Raw genomic sequence first — 18,422 nt, 5'->3', positions numbered from 1 at the left:
GGCTGACGCGCCACAGCGTGTAGTGAGTTGTGCAGCCAGGGGGGACCGGGACCGGCTCAGCAGGATTCCCCTGCTGGTGGGCAACTCGCGTGTGGCCGCCCGCGCCGCCGAGCGCAGCGGGACCGAGGCCTAAAGCAGCAATCCCTCTTACTTTTTTTTACAGAATTCAAATGGGAGGTTCTCCGGAGTCATTTTTAGCTCTGCGGATCAGTCCCTGCTGACTTTTTTAAGTTGCTGTTTCCGCCACAATGCAGAAAAAGAAAATGGCCACCAAATCCCTTTGGCCCATAAGGCTGAGGACCCGCTGCGGTCGGTGGCGTGCGCAGCCGCGTGTGCGTCATTCACCTGCCCGTGATGTCCTCCCGAGCCGGCCCCAGTCCCTCCTCACTGCAATGCTCACTACGTCAGCCGCCAGGGGATGCAAGAGGATTGTGATCCCGAGCTGTGACACGTCACATGGTGCGCTGGTGAGCCAATCAGCGCCGGGGGCTGTAGTGAGCTTCCCCCACCTCCAAAAGGTAGGGTAGAAGTGTGAGTATGTATTTATGTGTGTGTATATGTGTATATATATATGTGTGTGTATGTGTTGTGTTTTGTTTGTGTTGTGTGTGTTTCGCACAGCACGGGGGACGATGACGACGACGACTTTACAGCCCGATCAATCCGCCCCCTTGTATCACCCCCCCACCCCTCTCCTCCCGGACCCACACCCCCCTCCTCCCTCTCCTGCAGACCCATAACCTCCTCCACCCCTCCCCCGGGCTCAATGGCCGCGCCCCCCCAACCCGTTTAGGCCATGCCCCCCGTCCCGAAAAAAGTTCACTGCAGACCGCAGATCGCGGCGCAGTGATTTGCACGCGCCGCCGGCAAGCACGACGGCCGTGCGGGCGCGTGCAGCGGGTCTTCAGCTTAAGAAACCCCAACGGATGTCTATGGCTGCCATCGTTAAAAATCCAAGAAGTAAAACGACAACTAAAATGGGAAGTTATTTTGGGAGCCGGGGGTCCCTAGAGCTAAAAATAACGTGGTTCAGCTCTGGGCCCAGCGGTTCCAATTCTGTAAAAAATCAACCCAAATTATGCTTCATCATAAAATACCCCCCAGCGCCGGAAGATGTAACATTCTACACACGGGAATGGACTGGTAAGGTGTCTTATGGCATAGCATCATTTAGTAAATATGGCCCTAATTCTTTAGTAGGTATCCCAGTTAGAGATATTGCACTTATTCTCTGGCTAACATTTTAGAAACTGTGGTCTTTTTGTACAATATGCTGATTAATTAGTGAGATTGCAAAAAAACTAATTTAAAAAAAATTGCCTTGATATAAAGTCTTTCAATCCTGGAGGCGTCATGATTTCTTACAGACTAAACAAAAAAAAATTAAATTACACACAGTAAACAAGAAAAATGATAAACTACCGGAAATTCACCTTTTCAGTATAAAGTGCTTATTACTATTTTGATGCACACGTTATTAGAAGAATCTGTGATTCTTTCTGAAACGAGTAAGAGTACATACTGTACATCTCAATTTTTTATCCTGCAATGTATTTGTCCTCAGGCTAATGAAAATAACTCTAAACGCTAACATTAGTAATAAAAGAGTTTCTGATCACTCAAACAGGAAAAAGGTTAAATGCCATAATCTATCTTTTTTTAAATAAAAGAAATAAAAAGTGCTTTTTTTTTGGCATTGCTGATAAAAAGCGTAATAGGATATGAATATGTTGCTCCCAAATGAATTAACAGTCAGGCTTGATTTATGAAATATTAATAACAAGTCTGCAGATGTCCCGTCAGTGGAAACCTCAAATAGAAATTATGAATGAATTCAAATTCCTGGATGTAGCCGTTACCATATAATGAGATAAGCTAGAGTAAAGCATCTCTCTAACGGTTTACCTCTCTGAGCCTCCGTTTATATGACTTTACTATATGAAATGTAGCAATTTGTGCTACAATTTTTGATAGCACGGCTTTAAGATATTGCTTAAAAGAAAAGGATTCCATTACTAATATAATCAAGGTAAATGTGTTCTAGATAGAAGTCTACAGTATCCACAGTAAGGTTATGCATTTAGTAATAGCATTATATTATTTTCTATTTATATTATATATTGCACTGAACAGAGAAAAATAAACTGGGCACTAAAATCAAATTAGAATTTTTTTCTTCGTGCGTCAACATTTTTGTTTTAAATGTAGCAGAAACCTTCATAAAATACGCGTTCTACATATTTACATAGTTACATAGTAGATGGTTGAAAAAAGACATGCGTTAATCAAGTCAACCTGTGCTAAATTTAGACGACATATACTTATCCTACATCTGTATTGACAGTATTTTTTTATCCACAGGAAGGCAAACAAAAAAACCTCAGTGAAACATCATCTAATGCATCTCATAAAGGGAAAATAAATTCCTTCCTGATTCCAAGTTGGCAATCAGATTACTCCCTGGATCAACGTCCTTCCCAACATATCTATTGTATCTGCCATCACAGTCTCCATGGGTAAAGAATTCCACATTGTAACTGCCCTTACTGTAAAGAACCCTTTCCTTTGTTGCTGGTGAAATCTCCTTTCCTCAAACCTTAAGGGAGGACCCGGTGTCGTTTGTACTGCCCTTGTGATGAATAGTTCTTTTGAAAGCTCCTTGTATTGTCCCTGAATATATTTGTATATAGTTATCATGTCCCCTCTTAGATGCCTCTTTTCTAATGTAAACAAATATTGTTTAGCTAGCCTCTCCTCACAAATCAGATTTTCCATCCCCTTTAATAATATGAATGCACCTTTTCTAGTTCCATAATGTTTTTTTTTTATGGAGTGGTGCCCAAAACTGTACTCCATATTCAAGGTGTGGTCTTACTAATGCTTTATACAGTGGCATAATTATGCTTACTTCCCTTCCATCCATACCACATTTAATACGAGATAAGAGTATTTGCCTTTGCAGCTACTTCCTGACATTGGGCACTATTGCCAAGCGTGGTGTCTGCAAAATCACTCCTAAATCCTTCTCCATTCGACTTAATTTTGCCTCCTTTCATTTGCAATTTGCTTGTGTTGTATATTTACAATTTGCCTACAGTATGATGCATAGTTTGCTGCTTGAAAATAAGTTTGACGCATTATGTCATGATGAATACTTGATTAATACCAGTTAAAGTAAACTGAATTACGTGTATTTTTATTTATTTATAGCTAGTAAATAAAAATGATTAGTGTAATATTATTTATATTAACCATACTTTGAAATTAAACCATTTTGTTCATCTATATAATGAAACATCTGTGAGGCGTCAAAAATATTATACTGCCCATAACAACTTCATTCTGCACTAACAATATAAACAGACTTTTTAGGCTTGATGCCATGTTCAACTTGGTGGACAAATTTTGATGCAGGTGAAACAATTTTTTGGCACACAGATACAATTTTTTGTTTCATGCACACCCCATTTGTTGGCGTCAATATACCCGACTAAAAGCATTTTGTGATGCTTAAGATGCACAATAGGGGGAAAAAAAAGGTTCGTACATAGATACGCACGAGCGCAATATAATTCGTGATGTCGGTGCATCAATTTTATGCCAACTTGCAACCCTTAATATGTAGCTCCAGTTATCTAACAATGTAATTCCAAGCCTTAATCACTATACAGTACCTGCTCCATTTACATTCAGGATACGATGTACAGTACCAAGGCAAGTGTGGACCAAACGTGATGCAAATACGGTCATTTACTGTACATCTTGCTTCTGTGCTTCACTGTATTCCAATTTTTATGCCTTGTGCACCAGGTTGTGATTTGGGGAGTGTCAAAAGCAGGAGTTAGGGAGGAGGTTGATTATTAGAGAAATCAAATTAATAAACACAATCCAAGCAAGGTCAGAACCCCAAAACTCACCCCATCATTCATATATATATATATATATATATGTGTGTGTGTGTCAATAGGAGAGCTACTGAGCGTGGCCAAATGTATACAACAAAAGACAGAAAAGCCCAATGCTACATCCAATGTGACGAAAATTTACGTGACAAAAATATATTCTCTTGAATAAGGGTCATTTAGTTAAACCCTTGGCCCTTGGGTTTAATGAAATGACCCTAAATGACCCTTATTCAAGAGAATATATAAGTATTTCACTGTATTTTTGTCACATTGGATGTAGCATTGGGCTTTTCTGTCTTTTGTTATTAAAGAAATCGTCCAAAATGCCTTCACAGACGTTTTTTTTTTTAACCAAAATCGATTCCTGGTGGACCAGTTTGCAGAAGTAAATTTTTATTTTTATAAGAAATCACAAAGTTTCACCATCAATTCGCTATTTCATCGAAGAATTGCAGCTCAGTCACAATTCACAATTGATTCATCAAGTATTTTCGCCTCTCCAGAAAATCCTATGTTTCGGACTCTGGAAGGAAGTTAGCATTATTATTCAAAAGTGTTTGGTGAATTTTGACTGTGGCTGCGACTCAGCTTTGACTAAGGGCCTCCTGCAGAGAGCAGCGCTAAAGTAAATCTCGCCATTTTTTTGAGAAATTCGCGCAGAAAACAGCAGAAAATGGCGAGTTACGAAAAACGCGCCATTTTTTTTTTATATTTGAAAATCTCGCCGCGCGGCTGGCGAGAACCTACATCTCGCCAGTTTTAAAAATATCCAAATGCAGAGAGGCGCGAAAGGCATCTAGCAGCTGTACGCGCCAATAAAATGGCGCGATTTTCTACAATTTGCTCCGCCAAGAAAAGTTGTCAAGAACCTGGTGCTCGCGGCCATAGGAAAGGAAAAAAAACATGCGCGATTTTTTTTTAACACATTTCTGCAGCGCGCATCTCTCCATTTTAAACTCGCCACACGCATTCATGCTATAACTTGCAGAATTCGCACATTTCTGCATATGGAGAATAAAACTCTCCAAAAAAGCTACTTTTTATTACACTCGCCAATTTTTAAATTCGCTGCTCTCTGCATAGGCCCCTAAGTCACAACTTTGTTTGTGAAAAAAAAGGGCCAGTTTCGCATGATTCGCAAGCTCGGGCAAAAGCTAGTCTACAGATTATAATGAGATGCCATCAATTGTGCACGTCTGCGTGTCACTTTCTCTCTTCAATCCGTGTAAGAAAAAAAATCTGTCGAGTTGAAGGTGATGTAACTTTCTGGCTTCTAAAAATCCGAACCAGATGTTAGAAACTGTTTCTTACATTTGATACAATCGTACTCTGAAAAAGACACCGTTGGCCCAATTTAGAGTTGGATAGGCAAATCAGTAACAGCGGTGACAAAGATAGTAGCGCTAGGAAATACATTATTTCTGCGCGTACGACGAGCTACGTGCTACGTGCTACACAGTCGTTAGTATCTGGTCTAAAATGACGATAATTAGGTCTTAACTTTATACAAGTGGGAATGTTTAATATCTGTCTCAAATGTGTGGCTGTACGCAACAATTACCCGTGCGTGACGCTAGCGCCAATCGTGCATGCGCAGGCAGCAAACGCCAATGTATGCCGCCCCCAAAATGTTGCCACCCTAAGCCCAGGCCTATCGGGCCTAATTGGAAATCTGCCACTGATTCTATTCCAGGTAGCACCCATGCCATAATACAGCAGCACCCAAAACAGCCATAGTTCATCAGTTTCCATGCTGAAATGTATGTGTTATTATAGTGTAGAATAATTTGCACCTGGTCCACATAGTTGCACGATTACTGTCACATGCAGGAGACTGCTTTTGGAAAAGAAATGTAGATTTTATTTCTCCCAAAGCTTTAATGTAAAATATTAGCTTTTGATCAGCATAAACAGGGTAAACAAAATAAACCCGGCCTAGCTCCTATAGGGAGCACTGACTACACCAAGAATGTAGTTCCTAATCTGTGGGTTGGAGGCCTAAAACCCTTACCAACCATAACACAAGCTTAGTCTGGGGTAAGTTTTACCTTCGGGCCCCGGCTTCCTCCTGGCTGGATAGGGGATGGAAAGTCCAGGTGATGGGTGCTCTCTCTGCAGCGTTCCAGGGTGATAGCTTCCTGGACCAGAGAGAGTTCAAATGCAGCCTGCTCTCTATAGCGGTATAGGATGTGTTTCTGGATCAGAGAGACTTTTGTCTCTGTAGGTTTTTATACCCTTAAGGAGCTATCTGAGGAGATTATTCCAGCTATCCTGCTTTGGAGCTAACCTCAGTGCTGTCTCAGGCTCTGTAAACAGGTTTCCCATCTCAGTATGTGACAAGGGATCCACCCTGTTACAGCCTTCCTAAAAGAAGAACAGACGTTTTATACTCTAGGCTCCATTAACTCACTTAGCGTGACAGTGTATCCTCAGAAGGACAACAACAACATAACATTAAGCCATGTTTTCTCCAGTAAAGAGCATAGCGTTAGCAAAAATGGATGCTAGGGATGATATGCAAAGGATATGCAAATTAGGTGTTGTCATGACATGTCATATCCACCAAAGTCTGTTAAGGTTAATGTGGGGACTTAATGTTACGTTAGTTTAGTCATAGCTAACTTGGTGCTACTCCCATCCACAGTGATAAAGGGCGTTTACAGTGTCTGCATGAGTGTAACACCACAGTTAAGTATGATTTAACTAAAATAGTGTTATTTCAAAGCATTTTTGCTCTCTTCTCTACCCTCTTTTTTGACTTTAGCTAAAGACCTATTTTTAGGGTCTGGAAAGAATACAATACAATAACATGGCTTTAAACCTATGATTATCTTGGTCATTGTTTACGCATATAGAGTGTAAGCTCTCAGGAACAGGGCCCTCATTACCTTTTGTATCTGTTTGCGCTTGTTTGTCGTTATGTCATCCTGTTTATGTAATATACATAACTCTGAGCTCCACTTGTACTGCGCTGCAGAATATGTTGGCACTTTACAAACAATGATAATAATATAATTTGCTTTTGAGGATATCATGTTATCGTGTTCATCTTTAACTAATTACCAAATATCAGTCATAGACACACCTACACTCCACCTGCCAAGTTGTAACACTACTGACTTCCACACAAAGTGCTTTTTTTTTTTTAAACAACTCTATAATGATGACTTATTTTTATGAGGTGCAAACCTGCCGTTTGCGCGCACGCAATGATATTGCTCCACAGCAAACGTTGTACAATCCTAAATCGGCCCCAGTGTCAGCGCCATCATTGCTTTAGTACTTAGTATTTGAAGGAAGGTGTTCATTTGGAAACACAAAGAGAAAAAATATTGCCAATATACATAAATATCAATGCAACTGTATTTAGTAGATAGTGGAAATGCAGTTCTGGTTTCCTATATTATCATGAGCTTTTTTCCAGTGGTTGCACTTTTAATATCAGCAGTGCCAGAAGGGACTATTCTATTATTTACCTTTTCAAGAATATAAATGTAATACAGTATATATATATATATATGTATATATATATATATATATATTACATTTAAATCAAAACATATTCCTTTGAGATGTAGCCCTCTTCCCTCTACTAGTGCTGGCGGTACCTGTCGGCTCACAGGGTTCTGAGCCTCCGCTACTGGGAGCCTGGGGTAACGAATATACTGAGTGGCAGCGCCTCCACCTGCACGGGATCCCAATTGGACGGGATAACCCGAGCAGGAACTATTAATAACAGTCCACAGGTTATAAGAATAACAATAATAACATTTACTGTAAGCAATAACCATAAACCACATACAGGCAATAACAATACTAATGGTTACAGCTAAACCTCGCCGCGCAGAGCGGGGTCCCACCACCGTGTTTCCCCACACCGTGTCCACAGTACCAGAGGTGTCCCTTGGTCACTTCATCCAATAAGAGTCCCCAAAAGATGACCACCTCTCTAGGCGTGATCAGCGCCTTATTATACCGGTGTTGGTGCACGTTTGGCGAACGGTACCTGCCGGATGTGTCCAAAACCGGGCGCGCTAACAACGAGAAGCAGGGGATCCGCCGATCCAACGATATCCTCCGCTGGATGGGATGCCTCCCTCTGGAGTGACTTCCGCAATGATGCTCGCTTACTCTCTGGCAGTCAGGTCCCAGACTGCTGCAGTAATAGTGCAAATGAAACCACTGTGGCCCTAAGCTGGCTAACCACTAAAGGGGCAGGATCCCTAACTGAAGGGCCTTCCCTACAGCAGCCACAAGCTTTGGATGATTTGGGGCCTGTCTGGGGCCTAGGGGATCACTGGCCTAGTGCAAAGGGTCACAGACCCCTGCACCTGTACAACCTCCCCTAGCTGCGTCCCTGCTCCAACTGCCAGCAACCCTCAGAGTTCCAAATATATCAACTGCCTCACAGAAGAATCCGGTCACTTCATTGGCCAGGCCTGGTCACCTGACTCCCAGCCCTGTGGCCTTCTGGGGCTGTAGTCCTCGCGGAACCCCTTTAACATTGGCGCTGCATGTGCTCTCTCTTATGGCCGCTGCAATGCTCCCTGCGCATGCGCGAACCTTGTAATGGCCGATGCACCAGGGAAAGATACTGCGCATGTGTGCGCAAAGGCAAGATGACAGCGCCCTTATCAGTAGCTCCCGTCAGAGCTCCGGCAGTGCGCTCGCCACTCCGGCAGCTCCCACAGCGACCCCCTTTCTCCCGAGCGGCAGCGGAGGTAAGGGGCCAATCGGGGAACCCAGGCCACAGAGATATTATATATTTCTTTATGTATAACTTTGCAGAATTGCTGTACTTATAAACCACATTCTAATGCTTGAGAGAAGTCATAAAGCCTTGAGCATGTACAGTATAGTTACTTTGCAATCAGAATGTTACAATATATCGTATAATGCATTATATTTATATATACTAGAAATTATCTAAGAAAAGGTGCCTGGTTCATCTTGCTATAATGTTTATGTCTAACTGTAACAGGGCACCTTCCCTGTTGAAGTAGTATTGGAGGAAAACCAGTAGGGAGACCTTGAGCCCAGCAAGTAGCAGGTTAATTCAGATGAGACTGTCCTAATTAACCTGCTCAGCTGGCTCGCAAGCTCCTTTAAAAAGCCTGCAGCATTGACTGCAGGAGGATCTCTAGCACAGAAGAGTCTGTGCTGCTAGAGAGAGCCCAGGGGAAGAGAGACTCTGTTCCAGGCAGCATTGGTCCCTGGAACCTTCCAGAGGGAGCCCCCACAGACACCACCACAGACACTGGTCTGACGTGGAGAGCACCCTGCCTACAGGTACAGTACCTCTCTTTGGACAATGTCAAAAGGTTGGTAAGAGGCCTAGCCTTCCAGCTCTCAGATAGGGACTGCTGCAATGTTAGTCAATCCCTACACGGGGTTAGGCCTGGTTGTTATTTTCTGCTGTAGTGTTTTGCAGATATGAAGCTGTTTTCCGTTGAAGCTACTGGCTAATAAAGTCTACGTTTATTTTCACCTTAAAACGTCTCTGGTGTGTTACCCTCTGTGCACATCTCCAACACCAACCTCCACCTGTCCAACTTATAATGGAAGGCTCTCAAAGTCTACCATTGGTTATAAGTGGTATTTGTATTGGCTATAAGTCTGAAGGGAATCTTTAGAATTAGGGATATTGATACCAGTGTTGAGATGCTTAAAAGCAGTCCCCCATACAGCTTGTCAATTGAACTCAGTCTAATTTGCACGACTCTTCTAAATCATATGTCTGAAGTTATCTTGTGATGTCAACTATTTATTCCCAGAGGAATTGCTGGTTTTACAATGAATCTTTGATACATTCAACAGAGGGCAATCAGGCAAACAAATTGGCGGACTGTGCTAATTTTGATACCAAATGGTTTGTTCTCATATGACAAAGCAAGCTCAGAAAAAAATCACTCCAACAGATCATGAATGTATCATGTGAGTGCACATTTAACTTGTGTTCACAATCCTACATTATTCTGCTGAAGAGGCTGAAGCTTGAAAACTCCCCTGCCCAAGAGGCTTGCAAAATATTGGGCAAGGATTTTTATGGTAAATGCAACCAACTGAGTGAAGAGACACAACATCGCTTACTTCTATGGAGAGCATAGTAAAGGCATTTTTTGACAATGACTTATGAAAAGAATATGGTCTCAAAACTAAAGAACGTACAATAGTCAATGTGCAAAGCTAATATGTCAAGTTACCTAAAGATGACCGAGTATGCACATGCAAGGGTGTGAAACTTTGCTTCTATCAGATACTAACAAGATAGAATACTTATAAGAAGATTTGAAGAGGAGATTACACAAGTGCCCTTCAAATTAAAACTAAGCAGCCAATGTAGACCTGACTTACTGCAATCTAAGTTCCTAAGACTTGGTGCCCCGGTCATTGCCAAACCAATTGCTTCCATAGTCAGCTCTATTCTGTCTGCAGGCCATATCCCCAAGACCTGGAAAATGGCCCAATCTTCAAACGTGGGGACAAAAACACTGTCTCAAACTACAGGCCTCTCTTCTCCCAATACTATCCAAAGTCTACTATGCTAGCCTCTCTTCTCCCAATACTATCCAAAGTCATGGAAAAAAGTGTTAATTCCCAATTAAGCAATTACTATATCCAGACAAATTTCCCTAGCCAATTCCAATCTGGCTTTCGCCCCAAACACTCCACGGTAACTACCCTGCTAAAAGTTTGCAATGAAATCCAGTGTGGAATGGAACGGGGACAACTCACTGGTGCAATATTCCTAGATTTTGCAAAGGCTTTTGATACTGTTGATCATGCTATCCTGCTTATCAAGCTCCAGTGCTCTGGAATAGGGAAGCATGCTTTAAACTGGGTTCATTCCTACCTATCAGGTAGATCCCAACATGTGTCCATCTCAGGCTCTAACTCCAACCCCCTGGATATCACCTGTGGTGTCCCGTAAGGCTCGGTCCTGGGGCCCCTTCTCTTCTCTGTGTTCATCAATGATCTTCCCACAGCTTGTAAGGAAGCTTCAATACACATGTATGCAGATGACACAATGTTATATGCACACAGCCATAGCCTCTCCGACCTTGAACATGTACTTCAATCTGACTTTTGAGACTTGAAAATGGTATTTCCCAAAACAAACTGTTTTTAAACACTGACAAGACTGTAACAATGGTATTTGGGACCAAGGCTACATTTTTAAAGCTTCCAATGACTGAGCTCCAGATCAGAACCAACGCTAACACCACCCGAACTCCTGTTACTAGTTTTAAATACTTAGGCATGTGGTTTGACTCCCATTTAACATTTGGGATGCACATTGATACCCTGACATCAAAAATATATGCCAAACTAGGTGTACTTTACAGGAACATATCTCCCCTATGTCTGCTGGTCAGAAAGCGTATTGCACAGCAGATGCTAATGCCACTTATCGACTATGGGGACATTGTATATGGTTCAGCACCCCAAACCCGCCTTAAAAAATTTGACACCCTCTACAATTCAATATTCTGCTTTGTTCTACAATGCAACTACAACACACATCATTGCAAAATGCTCAAAGAACTAGATTGGTCATCACTCCTGTCTTGCCTTCAAATATTTTCTGGGCAAGCTACCCGTCTACCTGAACAAGCTCCTCACCCCTACCCCCACTTATCATCTGAGATCTGACTCCAAAAGACTGTTTATGGTCCCAAGTTCAGCAACGTATCCGTCCGCTCCTCCTTCTCTTACCGTGTACCCCAAAACGGGAACAATCTACCGGAGACTCTCACAGCCTCCACCAGTCTAAGTTCTTTTAAAACCAAAGCTGTCTCACATTTTAACCTGGTCTGTAACTGCTACATACGTCTATAATATATTATCTCTACTGTGGATGCTATGTCTTGTATATAATGTATACCCTGTTCACTTATGTAACCATGTATTATTTGTTATCTTAACTCTATGCCCAGGACATACTTGAAAACGAGAGGTAACTCTCAATGTATTCTTCCTGCTAAAACATTTTTTATATATAAATAAATACTGTGGCTCTGGATATTTTCTTATATGGATATATGGAAATAAACTAAAGTTTTGTATAGGCATACAGTATATTATGCATTAAGTTCTATTTTCTTGAACTGTTTTTCTTCTATTATCTCAGAGCATAGAGTAATATTTTGTACTATCGAGGAGTCTCAACTGTTTATTTTATTGAGCACAGGATGCTATTGTGATCATGGTAGATTACTAAAAGGGCAAATAACTATTAGTTTAGAAAGGAAGCCATATCTAAAAAATCTAGAACACTATAACTAAGGATAATGGCTTGTGGCAACTATTTTTTACAACGATAATTCTACTAGCATGTTCATTTAACCAAAGTAAGGAAATGCTGGTAATTTCTATGAAACATTAAAAAAAAGGATGTACATTGAAATAAACCATATATACAAAACATTACTGGGAATACTGAAAACATGAAGTTACTGTTAGTGGGACACATTACATGATTGAAACAAAGAAGAAACATCCTGCAGAGGAGATTAGAAGGGCATCCCTTTTATGTCTGAGTTTCCAGATGTTCCTCACTCTGTTATGATTTGCTGTCTGGCCCACCCAGCTCCCACAGAAGAGCTTTCAGCGATAAACTATATCCTCACTGAGATGTGATTAAGGGAAAAGCTAACTATAAAGCATGCTGGTGTGAGGATTCCCTGGGCTCACCTTGTCAGGCTTTCTGGTATCAATGAGATTTTCTTTAAATTTGTCCTGAAGGGACTCCGCAAGCTGACAAAGCAACGCACCATTATCCAACTTCTCCATAAATGTCTCCGCTGTTATTTCTTTCCCTGTCAAGGAAACCAAAATGTGTCAAGACATCTACAGTATGACGAAAATATTATACAGTATTATAAATAAGCTTACTTTATGCATAGTCAATGCAGGGATGGTTAAACCTAAACACCACTGTATTTATTGATTTTTATGATCTGCTAGAGATAACTTTATTATTATTGTTATTGTGTATAAAGCGCCAACATATACAGAAGCCCGGTACAATGGGGGAACACAATGATATCAATTATATAGACAGAAGGACATACCACATAAGGATAAACGATTGCAAACAAATAGAAATGGTAATGAGGGCCCTGCTTGGAAGAATTTACAATCTAGAGGATTATTTCATGCATATATTTAATATTAAATAAATGACAAATTATTGTAGGCAACCGCAAATGACCCACCCCTCCCCCCTTCAAAAAGGAGGTACCAATCAATCACTTCCCATCGATCTAAAGGCAAGTATTGGAGAGAGTAAAGAAGAAAAATAGGCAGAAGGCTCACCGAGAAGCAATGATATTTAATCAATAATAGCCCACATGGGATTAACAAAAACAATTAAAAACAATCTCAGTAACAAAATAATTACGAGCATGTAAACTAGAATACAAAATAGGGATAAGGGTAAACTTACAATTATCCTAAATGGAAAGTGGTGCCGGAGAGGTCCGGTTGTCAGCTGGGTGCAAAAGATGGTAGGGGTCCGGACCCGAAATGCTCACTCCGCAACCTCCTGTGACCTCTACGCGTTTCGCACAGCGTGCTTCATCAGGAGTACACGTGGAGAGGCTGCTCGTGAGTCTGTGTGTATTATTTTAGCCAATAGGAACAGTTTCATGTAAAATGTTCGTCAATACAATTGACTAGCAGCTGCAGTCATGGAGGAACCAATCTCACTCCCTAGTGCCTGATTCTGGATGTGTTCATCATGGGTACAATTTCTTTTTAACCTAAGAAACTGATTATATCGTATGTTATCAACCCATGGTTTGTGATGACAACTGGAAGGATGGATATAAGAATTGACATTTGTATTGTTAAAATGTGTAAGGGGGTCACCCACGGTTCCCCTGATCATCCCTTGACCCCTGCCTTACCTCTGTGGCAGTGGGGGAAGGGAACGGTGACTTCTCCCGGCTGGCGCCGCCATCTTGGCCGGCGCCGTCGGAGTCCTGGTGCTCACGCATGCGCGAAGGCTCGCGCATGCGCGGGCGACATCGGGCGTCATCTTGGAGGTGGCGGGAGGCTCCGGAGCACCTCCATTGGCGGGCGCCGCCATGTTGGTTGGTGCCGCCACGTTGGGGATGCTCGCGCATGCGCAGATAGCCGCGGCGGCCATTTTAGTACAGGTAGGAGAGGAGCGGAAGAGCGTGTGCGGCACAGCGGGCCCCAATAGTTCCCGAAGGCACAGGGAGGCATTGCTGCGGCCATTACAGGTAGCGCAGGCACAGAAAGAGAGGCATAGGTCGCCATTAGCCAGCAGCCCATGCGGTCCTCATAGGGAAAAGCCTCACAGGGAACTACAACTCCCAGCAGGCTTAGAGACAGGTGAGTCAGACGATTGCAGGCAGCCAATAGTGTTTGCAGCTTCCCCTGCAGAGAGTAGATACATTGTATGGGCAATGTGCAGGAAGTCAATCAGACTGAGGAGACAGTTGGGGAAGGCAGGGGGGCAGAGAGCTGCAAGCTTCTGCTCTAGGCCAGAAATACCCCGGGCTAGAGTTGAGGCCCTGACTCCCCTACTAGTGAGTGTGGGTGTTCATAGGGACAGGCCCTTAGGTAAGGACCATGTGCCCCTTCAGCTGTGTGCTAGGCAGGGAACCAGTATAGTGTCTGCTGCATGTCCCTGTATGCTGTGTTGCTGATCCAGAGACTGTCCTTATGGTGGGACGTCCGACTGGACCCCTTCCCACGCGGAGGTACAGATTAGCGCTGGACCAAGCGGATCCGGTAGACCCTTTGCGAAGACACCCAGGTGCAGGGGCACCTGGGCAGGTATTCACACCCTTCCACATGTGCACCAACTTAACCATGCTCCTCACATGTGACAGGCCTGTTCACACACTTGGGTGGGCTTGGACTCTCTGGACACGGGTTTGGGAAGGGGGTGCGAGGGTATAGCCCAGTTAGGGGCAAGGTTATAGCCGCTGATGTTGCACTGTTATATTATGATACTGTGTGTTGTGTTGCTCATCCAGTAAACCTTTTAGCCATAACCCTGGTGTATGTGGTTTCTGGGTGGGTTCCTATGCTAGGGCCATTCTACATTCCTATAGAATCCTGCATAGGTGGAGACGCTGACCGACGAGAGAACGTTCCAGAGAAGCACCCCAGGTTTCCAGTAGCGGAGGCTCAGGTCTCCTGTGAACCTCCAGGTATACGCACCACACCTGGTAACATGTAATTCCTTGCACCACCCACATCTGCGATTGGGGGGGGGAGGGGGGAAACTGTGTTACAAATATTTTCGTACATATTTGACCTTGTTCTATAAACATTTCAAGATAATGTATAGTCTTGTCACTATTCTCTCCACTGAATTTCAAATTATATTAATTATAGTTCGTCCTCATGGGCCAACTCGCAGTGGACAACCGCTGCCTGTCCGATGAGCTGGGGGACCAGAAACTTCACCTTGTTCTCTTCGTGCAGTTGCTGCATGAAATACTGGTGCTCCTCAAAAGAACCACAGGAACCCATCTATGATGTTCTTCTCATCAAAGTAATCAAAGCTTCTGTAGGAGAGCCTAGGACGATGACTTGCCTGGGAGCTGCGGCTGGTCATGGGGGACAGGGGTCGGGCATGAGTGGTCACCTGGGTGGTCAGATGCTGGAGGGATGCCTGTTGGAGCTCCGGTGTAGCCACGTCCCCAAGAGAAGCCAATGCAGCGGTGATCCGGCTGGCGGGATCAGGGATCGGGCTCCCTGCACTGGTGTTGTCTTCTTCCTCGGAGATGTTCAAGGAGGACTTAGATTGCCTGGCTGGGGGGACCTCTCCCTGGTCCCTTGTCCCATATCTGTGGGGGTTAACAGCGGTGGGGCGTCCCACCGGACAAGGTCCGCGACCCTGTCCTTTTCCCTCCTTGACTCTGTTTCCAATCCCTGCTCTTCACAGCCTATCTTGGTCCCTGGTCCAGGCTTTGTAATAAGTTGCCAAACACAGTTAACCCATTAAGGCCATTAACCCCTTAACTGAAATAGTAGTCCCGAAGGGGTTTACAATTTATTTGGGAGATATGAGTAGTTTAAATATGAAGTGTCGGGGAGGTAAAAAAGGCACGTTTCTCCAGAGCGAAGTAATTGTTAACACTAGCATTTTTAATTTTTTATGAAGAACAGGAAAAGCTCAGGGGGGGGGGGGGGGCAAAATGCTAGCATAATATGAATTTAATATACTGTAGGCTTCTGGGGGGGATTGGGGTTTTAAATGATTTTTATGTTTTATTAAAAAAACTAAACTGGAACTGAACAGAAAAAATTGCACCTGTGAGGGTTAAATATACAATTGCTCCCTAAAAGCATTTGGCGAAAGGTACAGGGAAGCAAAAGTACGTAAAAAAAAATAGCCAGTATCCATTTTATTTATTTAACATTTATTTTTAGAACGTATATTACGTATATATAATCATACAAAACTGATGTTTCCTAGGGAGGAAATTGCAAACAGTTTTCCCGTGCTCAGTAATCTACAAATTACGAGCGGATATACAGTACCGACATCATAAAAATAAAAAGTCAGAGCCAGTGTACAGAGCTTTAAAAGTGTTTATTACGGGATGCAAATAGCAAAAATGTGGCTCAGAATAGATTATCAGAATCGCACCTTTCAAGAAACACTGGTGAAAATTAGGTAACAAAATGAAGTAAGGGTCTATTCCTAAGCATTACTGTATGTATAACACAGTGGAATTGTCATTATGAAATCAGTGCAGGTACAACGACGGTTACAAAATATCAGGGCTCATTTCAGTGGCATCAAAACAAAGTGTCATGGGATTAAACAAGAACAATCTATCATGTCTGTATATATGTATAATTGTATTTATATAGTGTTAGCAATGTATGCAGCACTGTAACGGAACGGCCTTGTAGATGTGGTCCGGAAGGAACTCGCACACCACTTTCATGCAGGGCCGCCAAGAGGGGGGGAGAGAAAGGATACTGGCACGGGGCACGGGAACCTGCGCGGCCGGGCGCCAGTTGATTTAAAAAAAACAAAAAACCCCCGCTGCACCAGGTCCCTGTTGGCAGCGCCGGAAGTAGGTTAAGCTTCCGGCGCGCCGGCATGCGAGGGATGCCTGGCGCGTGCGGGAGCAGCATTGTGAGACAGGTGCAGCCGCCGGGCCCCCCCGCTGCACCGCCAGCCCCCCCCCCAGGACATGGCTGTCCCACCACCCCTCCGCAGCCACCGGACTCGCCCTGCAGCCGCGGGACACCCCCGTACAGCCCACCCCCACAGAATCAGCCCCCCGCAGTATCGGCCCCCCGCAGCATCGCCCCCCCTGCAGCATCGGCCTCCCCCCCAGCACCGCCGCCACCACCCGCAGACACAGGGACGCCGCGCCTCCACCCCCCTGCAGGTAAGTCTGATTTTTATATATATGTATTGGGGGTATTGGGGTATTTTTTATATATATTGGAGTATTTTTTTTTAATTTATTGGGGGTGTTTTTTATATGTATTGGAGATATATATATATATATATATATATACTAGCTGAGAGACCCGGCGTTGCCCGTGAGTTAAATTTCCCGCTAGGAAAAGGGGGGGGAGGAAAGGGGGGGGAGGAAAGGGGGGGGGGGAAAGGGCGGGGAGGGACAGTGGACAGGAGGAGGGGAGGGGGGAGGGACAGTGGACAGTGGACAGGAGGAGGGGAAGGACAGTGGACGGGAGGAGGGGGGGACAGTGGACGGGAGGGGGGGGACAGTGGACGGGAGGGGGGGGACAGTGGACGGGAGGGGGGGGGACAGTGGACGGGAGGGGTGGACGACAGTGGACGGGAGGGGGGGACGACTGTGGACGGGAGGGGGGGGACAGTGGACGGGAGGGGGGGGACAGTGGACGGGAGGGGGGGGGACAGTGGACGGGAGGGGACAGTGGACGGGAGGGGGACAGTGGACGGGAGGGAGGGGGGGGGGGGGGACAGTGGACGGGAGGGGGGGGGGGACAGTGGACGGGAGGGGGGGGACAGTGGACGGGAGGGGGGGGGACAGTGGACGGGAGGGGGGGACAGTGGACAGGAGGGGGGGACAGTGGAAGGGAGGGGGGGACAGTGGACGGGAGGGGGGGACAGTGGACGGGAGGGGGGGACAGTGGACGGGAGGGGGGGGACAGTGGACGGGAGGGGGGGGGACAGTGGACGGGAGGGGGGGGGACAGTGGACGGGAGGGGGGGGGGACAGTGGATGGGAGTGGGGGGCAGTGGACGGGAGGGGGGGGGACAGTGGACGGGAGGGGGGGGACAGTGGACGGGAGGGGGGGGGACAGTGGACGGGAGGGGGGGGACAGTGGACGGGAGGGGGGGGACGGGAGGGGCGGGGGACTGTGGACGGGAGAGGGGGGGGACATTGGACGGGAGAGGGGAGGGACAGTGGACGGGAGGGGGGGGCAGTGGACGGGAGGGGGGGGACAGTGGACGGGAGGGGGGGGACAGTGGATGGGAGGCGGAGGGGGACAGTGGACGGGAGGGGGGGGACAGTGGACA

At 45.0% G+C, this 18,422-nt stretch overlaps 1 protein-coding gene across 4 annotated transcripts in view; it reads right to left on the bottom strand.

The window, feature by feature from the left end:
- The window catches only part of GAS2 (growth arrest specific 2), a 122,107-nt gene that overhangs the window by 74,194 nt on the left and 29,491 nt on the right, over window positions 1–18,422 (bottom strand). For all 4 annotated transcript variants that reach the window (XM_075567220.1, XM_075567223.1, XM_075567221.1 and 1 more), the window contains one exon: window positions 12,600–12,724. In XM_075567220.1, coding sequence (XP_075423335.1) covers window positions 12,600–12,724 — 125 coding nt within the window. The remainder of the gene's footprint in view (window positions 1–12,599; window positions 12,725–18,422) is intronic.

This window comes from Ascaphus truei, chromosome 12, assembly GCF_040206685.1.
Source record: "Ascaphus truei isolate aAscTru1 chromosome 12, aAscTru1.hap1, whole genome shotgun sequence".
In the NCBI taxonomy this organism is placed as follows: domain Eukaryota; kingdom Metazoa; phylum Chordata; class Amphibia; order Anura; family Ascaphidae; genus Ascaphus; species Ascaphus truei.
Note: the sequence above shows the minus strand (reverse complement) of the source record. Positions and strands in the feature narration are given on the sequence as shown.